Source organism: Neodiprion pinetum, chromosome 6, assembly GCF_021155775.2.
Source record: "Neodiprion pinetum isolate iyNeoPine1 chromosome 6, iyNeoPine1.2, whole genome shotgun sequence".
NCBI lineage: Eukaryota > Metazoa > Arthropoda > Insecta > Hymenoptera > Diprionidae > Neodiprion > Neodiprion pinetum.
This window is the reverse complement of record NC_060237.1, coordinates 22083960-22104266: the sequence shown is the minus strand read 5'-3', so window position 1 is coordinate 22104266 and position 20307 is coordinate 22083960. Positions and strand designations below refer to the sequence as shown.

The 20307-nt window shown below is 37.5% G+C and overlaps 1 protein-coding gene across 2 annotated transcripts in view; it reads left to right on the top strand.

Annotated features, from left to right (window-relative positions):
* The window catches only part of Ptpmeg2 (Protein tyrosine phosphatase Meg2), a 63065-nt gene extending 43078 nt beyond the window's left edge, over window positions 1–19987 (top strand). For both annotated transcript variants that reach the window (XM_046633098.2, XM_046633099.2), the window contains exons 5-10: window positions 10449–10712; window positions 11308–11708; window positions 13352–13591; window positions 14449–14599; window positions 15215–15422; window positions 15505–19987. In XM_046633098.2, the coding sequence (XP_046489054.1) occupies window positions 10449–10712; window positions 11308–11708; window positions 13352–13591; window positions 14449–14599; window positions 15215–15422; window positions 15505–15734 (1494 nt within the window). In that variant the 3' untranslated portion in view covers window positions 15735–19987. The remainder of the gene's footprint in view (window positions 1–10448; window positions 10713–11307; window positions 11709–13351; window positions 13592–14448; window positions 14600–15214; window positions 15423–15504) is intronic.
* Window positions 19988–20307: the final 320 nt, after the last annotated feature.

The following is a 20307-nucleotide window of genomic DNA, read 5'->3' as shown; positions in this document are numbered from 1 at the left end:
CGCGAAGAAAAAAGATTATTTAGAGAACAAGATAAAAGAATCAACTCCCGCAATTCGTTGCCGTATCTATAGATATAACGACGCTAATCTTTGACCGCGACGTCCTTAACATTTCGAGATCAAAGGTCACGAATCCCGGTTCTATTAGTAGAAGAGACAAATTTCTTCGCGGCGTTTCCATGAGGCAAAGCACACCTTGCAGTCGGTAAGCATCTGGAACATCCGCTTCAGAATCTGTCTTTATCTCTTTTCTCTCTTTGTTCGCACCGTTTGTCTTGTTTTTCATCAAAAATAGCCTGCTTGGACATTCCGATCTATACGTAATATATACATGCACACACGCACACACACACATATATATATAGCTAGTGAGTCGTATTATACGTGTATACATGTATATACGTGTACCTGCCCACAGTTTCTGTGGTATTTAATGTTCCTACGAATCTGCGAATATCGGGTTGATTGTGAGCGAAAAATCAGTGATCAACAGCTTTCGAGGAAATGAGGCTAAGGTTTTAATCCTTTTTTTTCTACGATTTTTCGTATATCCCTCTCACACATAAATTGTCATATTTATTTATAAAAAAAACACAAACATGTGGATCGATACGTGTGTAAGTCATATCACGCCGCTAGTTATTATTACGACCTAGAAACAAAATAATCGGACGTTCCGTTTCTTCGAAATCATTATTCGTCAATTATATACCTTCATAACCACAGACTTGCGTATAAAAATTTATAAACACATACGTGGCACTGCACTTTTTATTGCTGCGGGGAAAACCCATTTTGTGACCCAAAAATCGTTACCAGGAATACAGGTACATGTCATCATACTCATCATCATATTATAATTACGCGTTGTAATAGTTATGGGCGTTGCAAATGACCCTGAGAACTGGCGCTTTTCTCTACCGTAGGTGTTCTTGAATCGAGGTCCGGTTCCTGTCGGTGGATGACCAGGAATTTTGAAAGGCGTATACAGAACATGGACCACGTGCCAAACTTAATATATTATACGTTTCACTTTGACTTGTCATTTTGTTCTTAAATCGCTCCCGATGGATTTATCGTGTAAATAGATATACATATTACAAAATTGACACCGTGATGACGTACTTCGCGATTACTTACATTTTATAAAGCGATTACGAGAAATTACTTGACGAATAAATTTTCATTATATTCGGCGATTTCTCAATATTACAAAGAGTAATGTTGTAATCCTAAATGATTTCTCATGACTACCAATGATTACCTTTATGATTACCTAGAGGCAGAATTTTATTTCAGTATCAATGATTTCAGTCTGATTTCGGAGGTTATAAAAGAATTTGGAGGATGGCAAAATGATTTCGAGTGATATTGACGCATAAAACGCTTCGATGAAACATCCCTTCCGTATTACGTATTCTGCAGCTCGAATTCTGACATATTTAATCCGTTGCTGCCTCCGTAATGCACGAATGTTACGCGCGTCCCAGATTGCAGCAGACGACTGCACTGCTGCACCCGGTGACAAAACTTTCACACGTAGAAAATTGAAGCCAAACTTGATAGATATGCAATATATATATATATATACATATATGTATATACATTCATGCCATTCTCTTTTTCTTCCCTTAACCACGTGTCTTTTCATCTTTCTTTCTTCTTTTCCCTCGTGATTCTACATTTTCTTACTTCCATTCTTAATCTTTACTGCACCTTCGACGGAACCTTATCACGTGGATCTAATTGTAAATATCGTGCAGCCATTCCGTCTTATTTCTTCATACATTTCATACCTTGCACTACTTCCACCGCGACAACTGCATCTCGGCGATATTCACGTATGTTTGCACTTATCCGTCCTTCTCCGGCCGGCTGGCTCTCGCTCCGTTCATAATTGGCTCCTTTGACCATTCGACCAGACGTCTATTCGCCTACCTTCTACAGCCCGCGTTTGCACAAGCAAATGAAAACCTCGGTCTATCGCCGCTGAAGGGTTGTCAAGCTTCAGCGAAAATCCAAACTATTATTATACTCGACCGTTTTCCAACTTTTCGCATTGTGCAGAGTTTCCATGGTAGGCACGTACCTATGTATACATATATATATACGCAGAGATAATCGTCCCATATAATGGACGATGAACTTTGAATGGAATGGGATGGAATGGAATGGAAAATTTACCGGGATCAATGGAGAAGCAGTGATAAGAAAATAAGTCTCGCGGGAGAATGGTTATGGATTTTATTTTTTTATATCGCAATTATTTTTACACGGATACTCAAGCTTAACGCTCGCTGTTATTCTCGCGGTGTTTATGAGTGTTGGAAAAAAATCACAACTTGTAACCAGTGAATTTTCCGTTAAGAAAAATGTCAGGCAGAAAGAATAAAAGATTTAAAAAAAAACATTGCACCGTCATCGATTCAGCGCTGTGTTAATCGTGAAAGTCGAAATTTGGGGATGAAACAAAAGAGAAAAAAATCCAAAAATTTAAATACGAGACGAAGTTAAAGTATTGCCTTCGTGAAACGTTATACTTGCGTACGTGACAATTTTAAAGCTGTTATTTATTTCTCAAGAGTTGTAAATCGTTGTAACGACAACAATAAAAATACTCTAGTGACTTTTACGGTTCCTTACAAGAGAAAATTTGCTACGTTGTATAAATTTTAATCGGTGTACCTTAACCCTCTGCAGGCACATACCTATCTGATACTAATAAAATGCAAAAATGGCCTACCCATTTCCACAGGTGAATAATATAATTTAATGTTGCAGGTAGTAACCGGCAATTTTTCATTTATTCATGCTACTACGTATTACATATTCGGCCAGTTTTGTGAGGAAATAATTCCAGAATTATTTCACACCTTCCTTTTTTTTTTTTTGTCTTGTTTTCATTTCACCGTCACACCGTAGCGGAGAGCTTTCAGCTTTATCTCGGCAGCTTTCTCGTGCCCCCATAAATATGAATAACAGTTGTAATAAACTGTGTTAAATGCGGGTTCCTTGTACTCTATGTCATCACGTTGGTGTCGCGTTTTGCACGTATTCTTACATATACATATTGTGTATAGTACATGTACTTATATGGCCTGCTAACATTCTTTCACTTTTTTGCCCTGCATCATAGAAAATACCAGAGACCTTCGCAGTTTCGCTTGTATAGGTATATATATGTATATATGGATATAGATATTTGTAGCGAAAAGATGGATAAAATAATAACAATAATAGCAATAATAATAATTTCCTCCTATCAAAGGCATCGAATAACCATATTTTGCTCGATATCGCAACTTGTCAGGAATTTTTTATTTATCCTCCTTATCCGTTTCAATTTTTACTTATATATTACATTATACAATATAGATATTTTCTTCAAGTTATCTCTCTTGTCTCGATATTTCAACACCGTCCGAAAGCTTCGTTGTAATTTCTTTTACGACGTCATATCGCCGTAGGAATTTGCCCGGCGCGATTTCAGACGAAAATTTACTCCAAGGATATTCCGACTTTGATATATTTTCTTGAGAAAACTCACAGTAAATAGGTGTAATCTTTTCTCTAATCGGTATACTTGTATTATATCGTGGAAAGAAGAACAATTTCTAGAATCGTAAATCTGCAATCAAGGTACCGTATAATTCGAGCGGAATGTGCAGATTTTCCAGTTTTTCATTTCGCCGAATCTTTGATGATACGCATTAACGTCTTGCGAGATTTTCGACGATGTCGAAGTTTCCGTTACACATTATTCTGTACAACAATGAGTATTTTATGCATATATATGATACGGTGAATAGTTGACTTTGCGAACAAAATATTCTCGCACGCGCACGTAGGATTTCAATTTCTTTTCGAACAGCGATCGTCGAGGAATATCTTTTTCTCAATTGTTTTCCCAACGATATGTATTCCGTCCGCAATGTTATGTAAGATAATAAGCTATAAATTGAATTGTTTTCAATTTGTTTACATATATACCGACTCTTGGAACGATTTCTGCATCATTGAACTGTGTTTATAAATTATACGCTTCATGTATATGTTTATGTATGTGTATAGATTCCCAGGTAACTACAGAGAGACGACTTCTATCAATTTATGACGCAGCTGTATATAAGAGAGATTTGTTTGAAGCATTTGAAATTTAAATTGAATCGGCGAAATATAGCGGAACGGCGTTTTTTATTACTTTGTAACTTCTTGTCACGAAACGAAGAATAAAATAGTAACATTGGTAATAATTAAAATAACGAAAATCTTCCGATCAGTTCAAAGAAAATTAAGAATCTAACGATACTTTTATGTTTTTTTTTTTTCAACTTGGTATACCTACGCGGTAAGAATTTCAATACATATATGCGTATATCAAATAATTTGTTCATATGCATTTGCTAATTTATTGCGAAGAAATCAGCCTTAGAAAACATATATACGCAGTGATTTGAGAAGCTTCTTGCTTACGCTAGTTTCTGAGAAGAATCTAGTAATGATTAACATAAAATTTCAATTCTTAGGCCATAACTGCGTCGTCGTTCATTCATGAGACGACGACACCGCGCACGTCTGATTATTCTATTCCGATATGCTGACGCACAGATACGTCGTTTTAAAAACATCGATGTCAATGTGTCTGTCAGTGTATGAAAAACCGCTGCGACGCATTCGCGTTATACGATCTGGTCAGATGATAGTTAAGAAGGAGAAAATGGTACACGGAAAAAGTAATTCTAACTATTCGATTCATTACCAGTACGTGGTTTGAAATTCTCCTGTTACATTAGTCTTTAATGTTTAAAGGGTGAGGGTAAAAATTTAGTTCAGAATTAATTATAAAGCGGTGTTTATTCATTATTCAAATTAGCACTCTTAACGAGAAAAATCATTAAGTCTAGCTAGTCGAAACTTGACGCGAAAGACGAATGGCGACTCATCCATACGGGGCAAACCGCAAAAATACAAGTCCGAACTACACACTTGGAAAAGTTTTTACCAAATATGCGATATAACATCAGTCGAAACGATATTAGCAAAGAACCGGACGATGAAGGTTCAATTTCGAGATTGATCTCATTTCACCATTTGTCTCAAATTATTATCCGAGCCCGGATTATTATTTAAATACACATTTTTTACTCAAATCATTTTCATTCATTATTTGTTCTTCAGCATAAAGTATGAAGTTTGACGCCAGAAAATTCAGTTTCTATTTTCCATATTTTATTTTTCTAAATCTATATCATATTTACACGTCTTGTATTTTTGGATACATATTTATGCGGTCCCTAATTATTATACTTGGTCCTTGTCAACTTGGGAACAACGAGAAGCGTACTATACTTTATAGTCAAGGTGCAACTTGTGGTGAAAAAATCGACCTACATTTTACCGGTGATTTTTTTCCCTCTGTCTCTCTTTGTCAGCAGAGGCGAAGGCATATTTAACGGTCCCGCCGTGCACGCTTCTTCTTCCGGCACGATTGTACGTATAACGCAGCTATAATACCAACTGCCATTGCACACGTATACACCATATACCTACCTATGTTAGGTGTACCAACGTTACAGGTACGCGAAAGCAGTAAATACAGGCACGTATTAATTACGGTTGAAAAAACTTTCCTTATGCATCGCGAAGCATCGTGCACCATGCACCATGCAACAGCATAACGCTTATTATAATAATATATATAAGACGCTTGTCGTTATTTCTTTATTATTCGAAGTTTGCTGTGAATCGACGCCTGTGCGTAAATTTCGATCACGAAAAGTTCCGAAAGCGCCAAATTCCGAATTTTTTGGGTGACGAAACTTACAGTACAGAAATAAAACTTTGACGAAACATCAAAGCTTAAAGTTCCGAAGATGCAAAAATGAGAAAATTCAAAAATCTGAAACATCGAAGATTTTTAGTTGTGTGAATTTCTAGTTTTGTGAAATTCCTGGTCATTCTGATTTTCGATTTTTCTGTTTTTCTACACCCACTCGTTGACCAAACTACGCTACGTGAGTATATTTTGACTTTCGGCATTTTACTCTATCGAAACTTTATTTCTCGGAATTTTTCTCTAACGGAACTTCACTTTCTGAAACGTTGCTCTATCGTAACTTGAATCTCGGATTTTGGAACTTTGAGCCGTCGGGTTTCCGATAAAAATTTTGATTTCTTTACTCCAAGCTTCGCGACCAAATAATTCGGAATTAGGCGTTTTCACGTACATTCCATTTCGAAACTCGAACCCTGCCCCCAACCTCGAATGCAAATTTCAATTTCATACCTACTTAATTTTTCGTTTCAATTTTCACTTTCACCCTACGATCATCGATTGTCGGCAATATGCGAAAAAAATTCGTCAATCATACTATTCCGCTGTTACGCGAAAGGATTATTTTTCCTCGTTGAAAATTGAGTTCGCCGACGGTGGCACGATGTAACTTTTCCCATTACGAGGACTAGCCGTTGAAATTTATCGCGCTCTTGAAAACCCGGCGAACTACCAAATTCCATATCCCGGGCAACTGCTGCCCCCCAAATCCTCCTCAAATTCTTTTCTATCATCCCCAATGTCTGTTTCACGACGACGCGACCCTCTCTCGATCACATTCGCCGCAACACCTGCCGATCTATTAATACCGAGGAAGAGAAAAGAAACCCCTGCGACTGAGGCTTCGAGCTTAAGCTTCGGGCTTCGGGCTTCCTGCGTCAGCGGCGATTCGGGGAGGATTTTAACGTCGAGGAATAACGCGTCGAGAATTTATCGCCAGGCGTAATATCTCCGAAAATATATTTTTAAGGAAAACGTACCGTGATTTATATACGCTACGGTGCCAACACTATATTTCCATACACCTCTGTATCAACTTTGAATGTATAATCTTTTAGTTGAAATTGTATCTTCCTAATGGAGGGAAACAAATACGTTGAATCATTGTTTTTTTTCTCTCTCTCTCTCTCTCTTCTGTAAATACCAAAATCGTACAATTTTACCGGATGCGACTAATCGCACGTAACTAACAAGATGAAATTATTTCTTAGCTCCTCATTTGCAGTTGATTGCAAAGCTTGGTTGTTGTATAATAGGTACGGGAAAATCCTTATATTTTTATACTTACATAATTAAACTCACGCGTGACATATGTGTAAAAAAAAAACATTTATCAACGCTATTGAAAATTTCTTCAGGACGATTATGACGGAAAATCTATTCACAAATGAAGATGTTGATTCATATATCCTCAAATACGGATAAACGATGAAATGTTTGTTGACGAAAAGATTGGGAGAGCGGCATGTGATCTACTTAATACCATGCGTTCGAATTTGAGGTTGAATAATTTCTTTTACACCTCTCACGGAGACATCGTATTAACAAAATTCAACTCAATCTTGACTCGAGCAATCGTTTTTACTCTCTGTAATCCTCATTTCGTAATTCTTTCTCCTTCAATTAACTCCTCCGCTCGGCTGTAAGCCTGCGATGCATCATCGAGTCAGGGACGAACAATCCTCGCTACTGAATGTGCCCAAAATACACCGTGTAACACATCCTGGCGCGTTACGTGGGCGTCCATGGTCCGTGGCGAAGGAGGCCTTCTTCCTCCGCCTGTAATGTTGAAGAGTAAACAACTTTGTTCAGGGATGGAAAATAAGCGTAAATACGTACACGCGTGTATGCATCTACAATACATGTATATACATGTATGTATGTATACCTATACAAACTGCTGAACCCAAGCTTCGGGGGTCGAAGCGCCGGCGTCAACGCGGCCGGGAAGAGGAACGATCTCTGGAGGGAGGAAAAGAGAGAGAGCGGGGTGGGGGTGGAGGAAAGCCCGAGTTCAGCTGCGGGGTGAGGGGTGGAGGTGACCCCCTGTGGCATTAAGCCACCCCCTCCCTTCCATCCACCCCTGCGCTGCTGCAGGCCGAATCAATACTCGGCCAACTACCTGTTTACGCTTTGCGAGACCTTATATACCCCCGTGTATCTATGTATTCATTCGTGTATATGTATGTATGTACTCGACGGGGACGCGACGCGTACGTTTTTCACCTATGCTTTTTTTTAGCCTCCAAATATTTTCATTTATTTTATTCCGTTCGTTTAGTTTATACTACTTTTTTTTCTTTTCTTTTTTTTTTTTTTTCTTTTTTTGCACCGTTAAATAAGACTTCGACATCAATTTATTCTTCTGCATTAACGTGAAGTTAACGCAGTAGTCTACGTACGATAAAATATATGACGAATTGCGGTAATCAAAACGGATAGTAAGATGTAGTAAGTATTCTGCAGGTTATAGGTGAAGAAATTTATTTTCACGTTGCATCTGGTATTGTAATTTTAATAAGTATTCTTTCACTCTCGTGTCGTGACCCATTACTCAAAATGTAGATATGTATATCTTCCTGGAAACGTATCAAATGAATAACCGATACTCAAAAAACTTGTAACTCCTTTCGACTTGATAATCAGACTTTATATTTCGTATCACAATTTATTTAACTTCGTAGAAGAAGGGAATGTAATTTTTACTTTAACTCTATAATTTTTTTTTTTTTTGTCGTTCTCTATCCTCGGCTAATCCGATATGGTGAATCTATGAAAAGAAAATTGAAGCTACACGCTGTAGAAAAAGCTCTCTGAAAGGATGAAAGGATTTTCTATGAATGGGCGTAGCTGTATCGTCGGCAAAAACGTCGTACGAGACTTCTTCGTAATCACATGATGTTAAACAATTTTTGTGAAAAAAAAAATCCGTATTTGACGGAGAAAATTGGAAAAAGTGTTCATTTATGTGTACAATCTTACAAGCCTCAATTTTCTTTATTATTTATAGAGACGGGTTTCCGTTTACAAAGTGAAACGAAATTCTAGCCGATAAGAAGGGTTTGGGCTAGCTGGTTCATGTTTCGATTTTACGTCAATTTATTTTTTCATTTATAATACTTTTCTTTCATTTCAATTTACCGATGATTGAATACACTTGAAGAAATTGGTCGAATATGTTGTACCTGATGGTAATTTATACCTACATCGTAAATTATTTTTCCACTTTGTGTAACAAACAAGTAAAGAGCTTAAAACAAAGAAAAAATCTATCTGTAAACAAACGCCCCGATCGATCTCGTTAATCAAACGAACCGTGAATCAAGCTCACTCCAATTCAACCCTCCGAGAGCTTTTGAATACATATTGTTGCGAACGATACTTCACCGCATCGACAAAATCGATGGTCCAATTTCTATTTACTTCCTTTTCCTCGGTGGATATAAATTCGACGGATCAACGTAATTATTCCACATATTCAAGTGAAATGAAAAATACACACGTCAAGCTAATGTAATCGCTTTTCTATTGAAAAAATTATTTCGCTTACATTGAATATTGTAAGAGCTGTGTTAAAAGTCCCGGTGTTAGTTAATCATGATAAATTGGGTGAATACAGATTAAATCACGTTGCAATTACTTTTTGTAAAAGGAAAACCTCGCTTCCGAGGGTAACGAAATTAAATCCGCGAGCGTATAAATGAAAGTTTTGCTGGTTTCTGGATCTTGTTTCAGTTTATTGATCGTCGTTGAATAATGATAGTTCCATCAATATTAACAAATAACAATTTTGATATCAGAAATTCTTGTTTGTCATAAGGTACTGTCAGACTCTGTATCTTCCTGGAACATAATATTCTGTCTTACATATATTCAACGGAAAAAAATTTATAAGTTCTGACCAAAAGTGTGAAATATCACTGCTGGCAAGTTATAAATGACTACCGTCTATAGAAAAATACTCGTATCTCTCGAGAGTTTTTGGTAAATAATCTACGACGCGACCGAATCATCCGTGTTTTTCATATTTAATCAAATGAACTTAATCAGCTGATCCTCTTGGACGGCAGAACGAGTGAAAATGATAGAAATGCGGAAAACGTTGTGTAACGAAAAAGAGTATAACAAAAGAATTGTGAGCAGAAAGAAAAGAGCTGTCCTCTCTAGAGCGGCGCACGAGCAGCTCTTCATCTAACGCCCTCCTATTCAGGGTCACGAAGAGTACGCGGTTGAAGGGAAGTGAAAGGTCAAGTTTCCTCCCTAACCATCCCTGCTGTAATTAGTCTCCAGCAGCAGTTGCGGTTCTAGTGTTTCCGCAGAAACTGCCAAAACTAATCGCTCTTCAAAATGGCGGGCTAAACTTGGGCTCAATCGAATTAGACGGGGGAAGTGAAGCCCTACCGTCGTATCGACTGTCACCTCTGTGTCGTGAAAAAGTGTTCGTACCTCTTGACAAGTATTAGGAAACATGCGAATCGATCCTCTGTAATCATTTCAATGTCTATAAAGGTTTTTACAACAAGGTGTCAAACTCGCGGATAGTTTATCGATCATTTCCGGCATGCGAGAGACTCGCCTTCTAGAATTTTAATATATGTGGTTACTCTGCTTTCAGGGAGGATATCCGGCTAAGCTGAAGAAGGTACTGATAGTAACAGCGCCGCTCTGGTTCAAGGCGCCGTTTAAAATCCTCCGACTCTTCGTCAGGGAAAAACTCCGGGATCGTGTTTTCACGGTGTCGATACCACAGCTGACGCTTCACATACCCAGGGAATCTCTTTCCCGCCGTCTGGGCGGCACCTTGGAGGTTCAGCATGACGCGTGGCTACTTCACTGCCTTAAGTCAATGACTAACCGGGGCGGGGGTGAACTCTGCGAGGTGATAATTCGCACGTTACGCGTTTAAATTGTAAAGAAATCAAGAGGGTTGAAGAAGTGGGCGGACCTCGGGAATTTATACATCGACAACCAATCGATCGATTCGTTCGAGCCTTGTTCTACTCAGAAGTATGTTCGAGCTCCGTTCGCATATTTTCTTATTGTTTTTCTTTCTCATTAGAATCAATCAAGAGGAAATAACGTTATTCACAATAACGTCAACCATTTCGTTCGGTGAGGAAAGGAGACAAACTGTCCAAAAATACTGTCCCCAGGTTCGAAGTGTCGAGCCGTTTTCGAGATATCGCGGGCAAAACATATGACACCGAACGAAATGGTTGACGGTACTGTTATAAAAATGTCCGTATGCCCGCGTCTAATTCCTATTTCTTGGTTCTTACGATAGACAAAAAAAAATGTGAACGAAGCTTGATCTATATACTTTCGATCGAAACAAATCATAATCCATTGTGAGTAACGGATTGTCGAGATACTAAGTCCCAAAATTCACCCTGCACTCTTTCGGCCCTCCACTCGAATAATACTTGTTATACACCCGCACCTCCTCAACTCGTCTTGGTAATTTTCCTCGTCAGGTTGCCCCCGGCGTCGTCGCCCCGTTACCCCCGACGCTGAAGATCCAGAATCAGCAGCAGAACTCCAACGGCGGACCGATCGGTAGTCCAACCAGTCCCCTTAACGAGAAGCTAAAGGCGAAGAATGGCGTCGCGAACAACAGCGAAATCGAGACCTCGAACGAGCACACGAACGGCGATCACTGGCCCGGAAGCGACGAGGCGCCCTCGCCTGTTCAACCCCCGTCTTCGGCCAGTTCCGGTTTCAGCGACGACGACAGTCTCCACGGTGACCTTGCACTTCAGGCCGTCTCGATGGAGCAGCTTATCGAGGCTGTGCACACCAGGGGGAAAGTCGGACTCGTCTCCGAGTACATGGAGATCAGGCAGAGACCGCCGGATGGCTCCTTTAACCATGCAAAGTTAGTGACTATACCTAGTCTCCAGTCTCGGCGCCTTCTTGTACACTTGGCGGCAGTGATTCTGACAATGAAACGGCTAATTTTTTTCAACGAGTCGGTTACGTTGGCAATATGCGGACTCAGACCGCAGCGCCACCGTCGGTGAATCGTGAAACAGGCTCAATCTTTGTAAACGTAACATAACCCACGAACGTCGAATTTAACTAAAAAAAAACAAAATTCCACGCTTACAAAGATTGAGCCAAACGTAACATAATCTATGACCGTCGAACGTAGGACAAAAATACAAAATTTGACGGTTATGGATTGTGTTATGTTTACAAAGATTGAGCCTGTTTTGCGGTTGGCCGGCGGTGGCGCTGTGGGCTGATTCTTTGTTGCCAACGTAACCGACTCTTCGAAAATATCAACCGTCTCAGAATTACTGTCGTCAAGTGTTCAAGGCACCGGCTGGAATTCTTCACGTTATCTCATTGTCAGAGGATGTTGCGTCAACTTGGGTTACGTATCCTCGGCGCGTCATCGAGTTCTTCTCGAAATCAATCCTCGGTAAACAATTTACGAGCGGATGTTCATCTTTCGTTATCGTGATACGCGATTATTATATGCCTGCGTTAATGCTGCACGGGTTGATTTAACGTTCCGGAGTCACGCTGTATCTATGTCCACTTCTTACACGAGTGAGGCTAAGATTAATCTTTTCAACGAATTCTTTGGTAATTAAACACCATTTCGTCTGCGATAATTATTCGAACTAACGGCTATTTTCATAATCGAACACGTTCGTGCTTTCGCGAATATGGAATAGCTATCAATTCAATTCTCGTAGTTTTCTGAGACAAATTGTGATTTAGAACGGTCGATCGACTCACTCAGGTGTTGCATTATAATGCCATTCGATTGCAGTGTGCTCAATTTTAATGGAACTTACATAAAGACGAATTTCCGATCACTTGTTTTGTCAAAAAATCAAACATTGAATTTTTATGTATTCATTTGTCGGATATTTTCTGAACTGTAAGGGTTCGATGAATTCAAAAAAATAGAATAGATTTTAGTCAAAACTGCAGGAAGAGAGACACACGTCAAGATTTTTCGTAAAAAATACGCATTTCAACTATAGTTTTGACTATAAATCTAGTAAATTCTACTCTGCACGCAGTGATATTCACCAATTCTAGCGTAAATTCAACTTCTTACGAAGCATATTTTACCAACAAAACCTGTTGTGTCCCTGTTTTTTTTTTTTGCAGTTTTGAAAAAAATCTGCTTTATTATTCTCTCCGTGCACGCAGTTATTGCATTTTCGTATGTGAAATAAAACTAGCTCGTCAAAAATTCTCGTGGTTTTAGAAATAAACAAAAAGAAACGATGCCACTGAACGGAGAATATAGGTTTGATGAAACTTATGTGATGAACCGTCGAAAGTTTGACGAAAGTTTTTTGCGGGATGCGGGAACCGCAGAAACCGCAACATAAGTAAAGATGATAAGAAGGAGGGAAAAAAACCTGATTCTCAATTCACGACATGAGAAGCTTGGAAATATTTCCTAGAATTCTTCATGACGAATCGTTTCTTGTGAATGATTTACGCGTAAAAATACTTGGCTGTGAAGTTATATGTGAATTTTCTACTTTTCAGACTCAGAGCGAACCAGCCGAAGAACAGGTACACCGATGTCTTGTGCTACGATCACAGCAGAGTGAGTCTGTCGGAAGTGGAAAATGATCCATCTTCGGATTACATAAACGCGAATTTCGTCGACGGTTACAAACAGAAAAATGCTTTCATAAGCACCCAGGGTCCATTACCAAAGACATGCGGTGATTTTTGGAGGATGGTTTGGGAGCAGCAAAGCCTTGTCGTCGTTATGACTACGAGGTGAGTGGATTTGTCTTCATAAAATTTAACATAAAACAATCACGAGCACATTATAATAAAACGTTGACAGAAATTCATTGATTCATTGCGTTACGCAAGCGAAAATATTCAGCCGATCTTTTTATCGAATCGTTTCCATTTTGTTGTTTGTGAGTGTGTTTGAATCGTCGATATCTGCAGGAATAAATTTCGCCTACACAGGATAAACATGTACATATGTATATATACGTATAACGTAGAACGCTGCCGAATTTTTGGACTCTTTCCAAAATTTTATGCTGCACGCTTCGTTCGTTCGTTCTTTCGATGCAATTTTACTGACAATGAGTACAGTAGCAACAATTCATGCGAATGCTTGCAGCAAGCTTGTGGACATTAATCAACTTTGTATGTTTGTACAAATCGTTTGCAGTTTGCTCCGCGTTGTCTCGGTTGAGTAACGAGAAGTTCAACGTAGCGTGACATATTTTTACAATCTGTCCGCCCACACGAATCTCGCATGCAGCGCTATTTTTCGCACAGCTTCGTAAAGTGATATCCATTTGGTTCCGGGGAAAATTTCCTTAACCCCACCTGTACGCAAATCGATCAGCTAGGACCGTACTGCGTCAATACATACTTATTTTTAGAACAAACGTAAATAGGTAACGGCTATGTATATACGTGTGTGTGTGTGTGTATGTGTGTGTGTGCGTGTGTTGTGTGTATGTATGTGCGTAGTTTCGACGAAGTCGCCAAATTAACTTTTGCAAAACATGGCACGAGAATAACCCCCGCCCACGTTTTCTTGTCGCTAAATCAAGTTGCATGACAATTTGCGCACTTATTAATTTTTCAATTCGTTTTCACCTCGACAGAGTCGTCGAACGGGGGCGTACAAAATGCGCCCAATACTGGGGGCCCAAACCCGGGGACGAAGTTTCGGCTGGAGGATACACAGTCACTACTCTCGAAGTTGAAACGAATCCTGACTACACGATATCCATGCTCCTCCTCACCAACGACAAGGTAACGAATATACCCCGCAACACGTTTGTATGTAATCTGTAAACTCAAACGGTTCCTCTGGATTTTTGTTACGCGAACTTTCGGTACAAAATTATTTAGTGACAAGATTTTTATGAAAGAAATGAATGTTTACTTCAACGGAAATGTCAAAGGTTCTTTCTATCTCGGACTACCGTCGAAATAATATCGTGTCTCTCGTGTTGGCGAGTTTAAGCACTTGAAGAGCTTACGGCAGACCAGAGACTCTTAATACGGTACGTTACGATGTTTCGGATAAAGGATTCAATTGCCAGTGATAGAACCAATATCAGTTTACTTTGACAAATCGGAGAAAATATAGATTCGGTGACGTCCAGTATTTATTTCAGCAAAATTACGTTGTTCTGATTGTAGAGCTTCAAAAAACAGAACCCTTATCGTATGAAAAGCGGGAATGTTGTTTAAAAAAAATTTACAATCTCTCAAACCAATTTTACTAACTTCATTTTCCATGGTAATCGTTGCGTATCTCGAAACTAATAATTAGATATGGATAATACCGTTTCCCCAAACCTTTCATGTCTCTAAGCTGTGCTCTGAAAAAATATTATACAAATTTTTCTAAAATTCCTCCAGACGGACGAAACCAGGGAAGTGTGTCATATGCTGTATACAGCCTGGCCAGATTACGGTGTACCACAATCGGCGAAAGCCTTGCTACAGTTTTTATCATTAGTCAGACAACAACAGAGCAAACTTCTTGCTAGTCGAGGTGACACTTGGGCAGGCCATCCTCGAGGACCTCCGATAGTAGTTCATTGCAGTGCGGGCATTGGAAGGACAGGTAAATTTTCAAATTATTTGGTACTTTCTGCCTGCCGTTTCAATGGATATGAGTGAATTAATTCCAATATAAATTATTTCAGGGACCTTTTGCACCCTGGACATTTGTATATCGCGTCTCGAAGACACGGGGACAGTTGATGTCCGGGGGACGGTCGAAAAAATCCGAGCCCAAAGAGCGTACAGCATCCAAATGCCTGACCAGTACGTATTTTGTCACAGAGCACTCGCGGAGTACGCGCTATCTCGCGGTATGCTGAGTCCACAGCACCTGGCAATGCTACCGTCGACCGTTGAAGAGGATTCTGACTAATCTATAGCTATTTAATTGTATTATTGTGTAAGGCCCAACCTGTAACCAAACCCTTTCGTCCTGTTCCTCGACTCACAGGGTCTAACAAACAATTCCGGAGGAAAACGTATATTTAGGTAACGCGTTACTGAGAGCTGAGTGGAAAGTGCTGTTCCTGATTATCCAGTATAGAAGTGTACATTTTTCAACAATTCTAGATGCCATCACGAAGTGAGTTTTTTTTACATCAATTTAAAGACCATTTTAAATGGTGAACAATTTTTTCGCGGGTCAACGGGTATCTGGGGTGTTCTTTTCGCTCTGTCCCTCTCTTAGTTTTTTCTTTCTCCTCTTCTTTTGCGTCAGCATTTGTATCTCCCACTACTTCCAGTACTCAAAAATAACCAACATATATTGGAGGTCTGTTCGTTGCTGCGATACGGTCAAGCCAACTTTCGACAAAGAAAAATTATCCGTTTCGTTATTCATCTTGAGATGAAAATATCCCGTAATTTACAGTAATTTTTCCAATCGGCGTTTTAAGCTCTATCGTTGATGATAATAGAGCTCGAAATTGATATTATGAATAGAAATGATTCATTTTCATTTATTGATTGGAAAATAATTGCAAAAATTAGAACCGTAATCTTGAAAAATGAGCGTAATAGAATTGATGCCGAATTTCAAATAAATTTTTAGGTTATAGAGTATTGCGACTGATGGAGTATAATGGGGATTTAGTAGAACAATCAATTGGACTGAGTGCAGAACATTTTTAAATAAATAAAACTAAGAGAAAAATTGATTAAAAGATAGGAGAAAAAGTATATACTTATTACATTGCGAGAATAGAAAATCTAAGTTAATATAACTTTGATGGCAGTGTATAATATTTATAACTATTATTCTAGACTTAGAATATGAAAAATGAATTTTTGTTGTATCAACTCAAATATTCGTACGTAATAGTACAATTAACACTTTCACACTTCAAGTGCTACCTATAAACGACGTGAAAGGTTTTACTTCCGTTGGTGTTCTTGCGTTCTTATCATCATCTACTGAACGCACATGCCTCGTTTTCATTCTAAGAAGTCACTTATAAAAACATATATTCCAAGTTCAGGACTGGGTTTGAGCTTATTTCTGTTGTACCTATTCTAAGGTCAAAATTTATTGCTAATCCATGGCGCATCTTCTTACGCAGTAGGACGATTACGTGAGATGCAAAAATAATATTTCCATCTGAAAATGTCAAGTAATTTATTGATTCACATCACTCGGTGTTGGGACGAGCAAGGTAAGATTGTTCAAATTTTGACAAATGGTTGAACAAGTGAACACGCATCTGAATCCTTTATTTTCGTGAAGATGTTTCTATACGCGTATGTAATTGATTCCTGAATCGGTGTATGATAAATCTGAGAAGTGAATCGTTGAAAATTTAATTGTGTTCGCCCCATTAATAATAAAGTAAGTTCGTAAGAATCTTCAAGTACCCTCAGGTACCAAATATGGGCATATTATTTTTAAACTAATGTTAATAATTTTGTGGAAAAAGAAACTATTTATTACAAATATTGATACGAGTCTAACGAAATAATTATTTCTTTGCTAAGTGATATATACACGTATGTATATTTGTATCTCTCGTATAACCCAATTTTCTTTTACAATAAGGTTGACTCTATCGACCGTTATTAAATATGTATACCAGTATTCCGTGTGCGCTGAAAAAGAACTACCATTTATAATTGATTATTATTATTATTATTATTATTATTATTAATATTAATATTATTGAATGAATGCGTATAAACGTGAATTTAGTGAGGTTTTTGCTGCAGCTCGATATTTATTCCTGGATGAGTTTCAAAACTGTATGAAAAATTCTCAATAGAGATAAATAACGAGTAGTAGTATAAAGTCTCCCGAATAGAATTTGATAAATTGATATCTTTCTATTTCCATTTATAACTTTTAACTGCTGTAATGTTAGTTATAGAGCTGGGTGTATTAACTGATGGTTTCCCGTTACTTACGAATGCATTATAGTGATATTGCCTTTGGCATTGTTAATCGTTAACCGGAAGTCAGTAAAATTTTTGCCCCCAGCTTAGTGTTAAAATTAAAAAAGAAAATAGGCTTTAATCAAGTATGACGACTATTTAAAACAGAAGCAAGTGAAAAAAAAAATATAGCATATATACCCGCACATATTGAGGTAAAATAAATAAACGATGTCGAGATGTACCCATGAACGAAATATTAAATGTACCATCCTTAATAACTAAAGCAAATCAGACACCCGAATCGTGATTGCGTCAGTAAAATGTAGAGGATTTATAACTGCTCGCAACAGATGTAAATCATGAAGTACGAGTTGGCTTCTAGTTAATTGTACATCTCTATAATCTTGATCGAACTGTACATATTATGCCTTCAATTACCGTAAATGTACCTAATTAATTTAATATATTTCTGAAAAAATTACTATCATTTACCTACGTAATTATTTGAATGAAAATTAATTAAAAAACAAAAAAGTTGAAAAAATTACAAAAACATACCTTTATAAATAAAACAATTTCATATTTTATTACGTCAGACCAAAAAGTAATTGAATTATGTAATTTATAGCACAAAATAATAAAGGTGTAATAATCTTTAAGGGTCTTGAACGTGAATTTTTTGTCTAGCGTTTAATACATGGTACCATATTACTACTACTACTACTACCACTACTACCACTACTACTATTACTACTACTACTACTACTACTACTACTACTACTACTACCATGTCACTAAATACCCCATTGGCTGAACATATAAAATTGCAGACGTTTTGAAAATCAATATATTAATAACCAATGAATAATAAACACTATAACATTGTTGTGATTTTGAATGTTGATTGTCATATCAATTGATTGTTGAAACAAAAAATGATTCACTACTCGAATATATAGTACAGTACCGTCGTTACTCATCACGCAAATCGTGATCATTTCTAATTCAATTTGTGATAATAATTTAAAAAGAAAAAAAAACAATAAATAAACCCTTTCTGAGCTCGAAATTATTTTTATCAGACTTCCGATATTTTTGCAATCTATAAAAATGCTATGGTTAATCAATACAAGTATATCAATATTTAACGTGCTTTATAAATTTTACCTACATACAGTATACGTACCTACGCTCACCATGAATTCAATTAAATAATACCTCATAATGACATGAAATTTATAACAGAAGAAAATCGATTAAACACACGTTCAAATATTTACGTATTCGGTGTGGGGTAATTAGCGTGTTTTCTTCTACCTCTTAGGCCGATAATTTCGCCGACAATTTAAGTTACGAACAATTAAATCGAACGATGAAGAAACAGGACAATTCATTTCATCTGTCTACGTCATTGTTGATTTCGGAAGATGTGTTCTGTTTTCTTTTTAACTTGTAAAGGCGTTATAAAATTGAGCGAGGAGTCTCTTTCCCATACCAAGAATGTGAGTATTTTATTGGCGACCGAATTACCGCACTACAACTTTAAGAAAAATCGCAAATGACTCCATTAGGTGTACGTATATTATACGGATTACGTATCATAAATGAAAATGATATTTAGACTAATTAACTATCTTCCCATTCTCTCTGTGTATGAATTACACGAGTAGATGCACGGAGTATAAACGGATATGCATATACAATAAAGATTGGAGTATTATCAAATCTCAGATAAAACAGAGAGGAATGGCTTCGAAATGACAATAACTCACAGTTATTACCCACCCATGCACGTCACGGGACATTATTATTTGTCCCACTGTCTCTAATTTCTAATTTCATGGGTACAAAAAATTTTTCATCGCGTTTTAACAGATATCTTGTTGTTCGGATCAGTATTGTGGATATAGAAAACAACTACTCCTACCTAATGCAATATAGAAACAAATTGAAAATTAAAGAGTAAAATGATGATACGCTGTTAATATTTAAAGATGCGTCAGCCCGATCAATACCCGCAATATTATAAATACAAAAATTAAATATCTGCCCGATGCAAAAAGATTATATAAGGTGAAAGTTACTTTGTTACTACATGCAAGTCAGATAATACACAAATAGAACTACACTGCATAAATGATAAAAATGCTACCTAACCGTATATAATTATTATATCTTAGAAATCTGTCTATACGCGTCGTTTTGTATGTGGATGTTACAAACTGTTGTAAATATTCTAAATAAATACTAAATCCGTAATAATATCAGTCCATTATTACTTGAATTTTATCCATAGTTTAATAAAAAAAGAAGTTATAATTGCGTTGTTTATAAAGTACTGTCGCGAAATTTTGAAATTATAGCGGATTAAATAAAAAGTGATAGAGGCCCTCTCTTAGCTGTAAACTGACTGAATTTTCATTTTATAGTCTTTATTTAAACACACATAAGTATTAAAGAACATGCTGGTTTCTAATAACCCAGTTCCTATAAACAAAAAATAACACCTCAATGCAATTCCTTGACACCCTTATTTTTGTTCTCTAATCGTTGGGGATCATTGATAGTTTAGCAGAATTTCA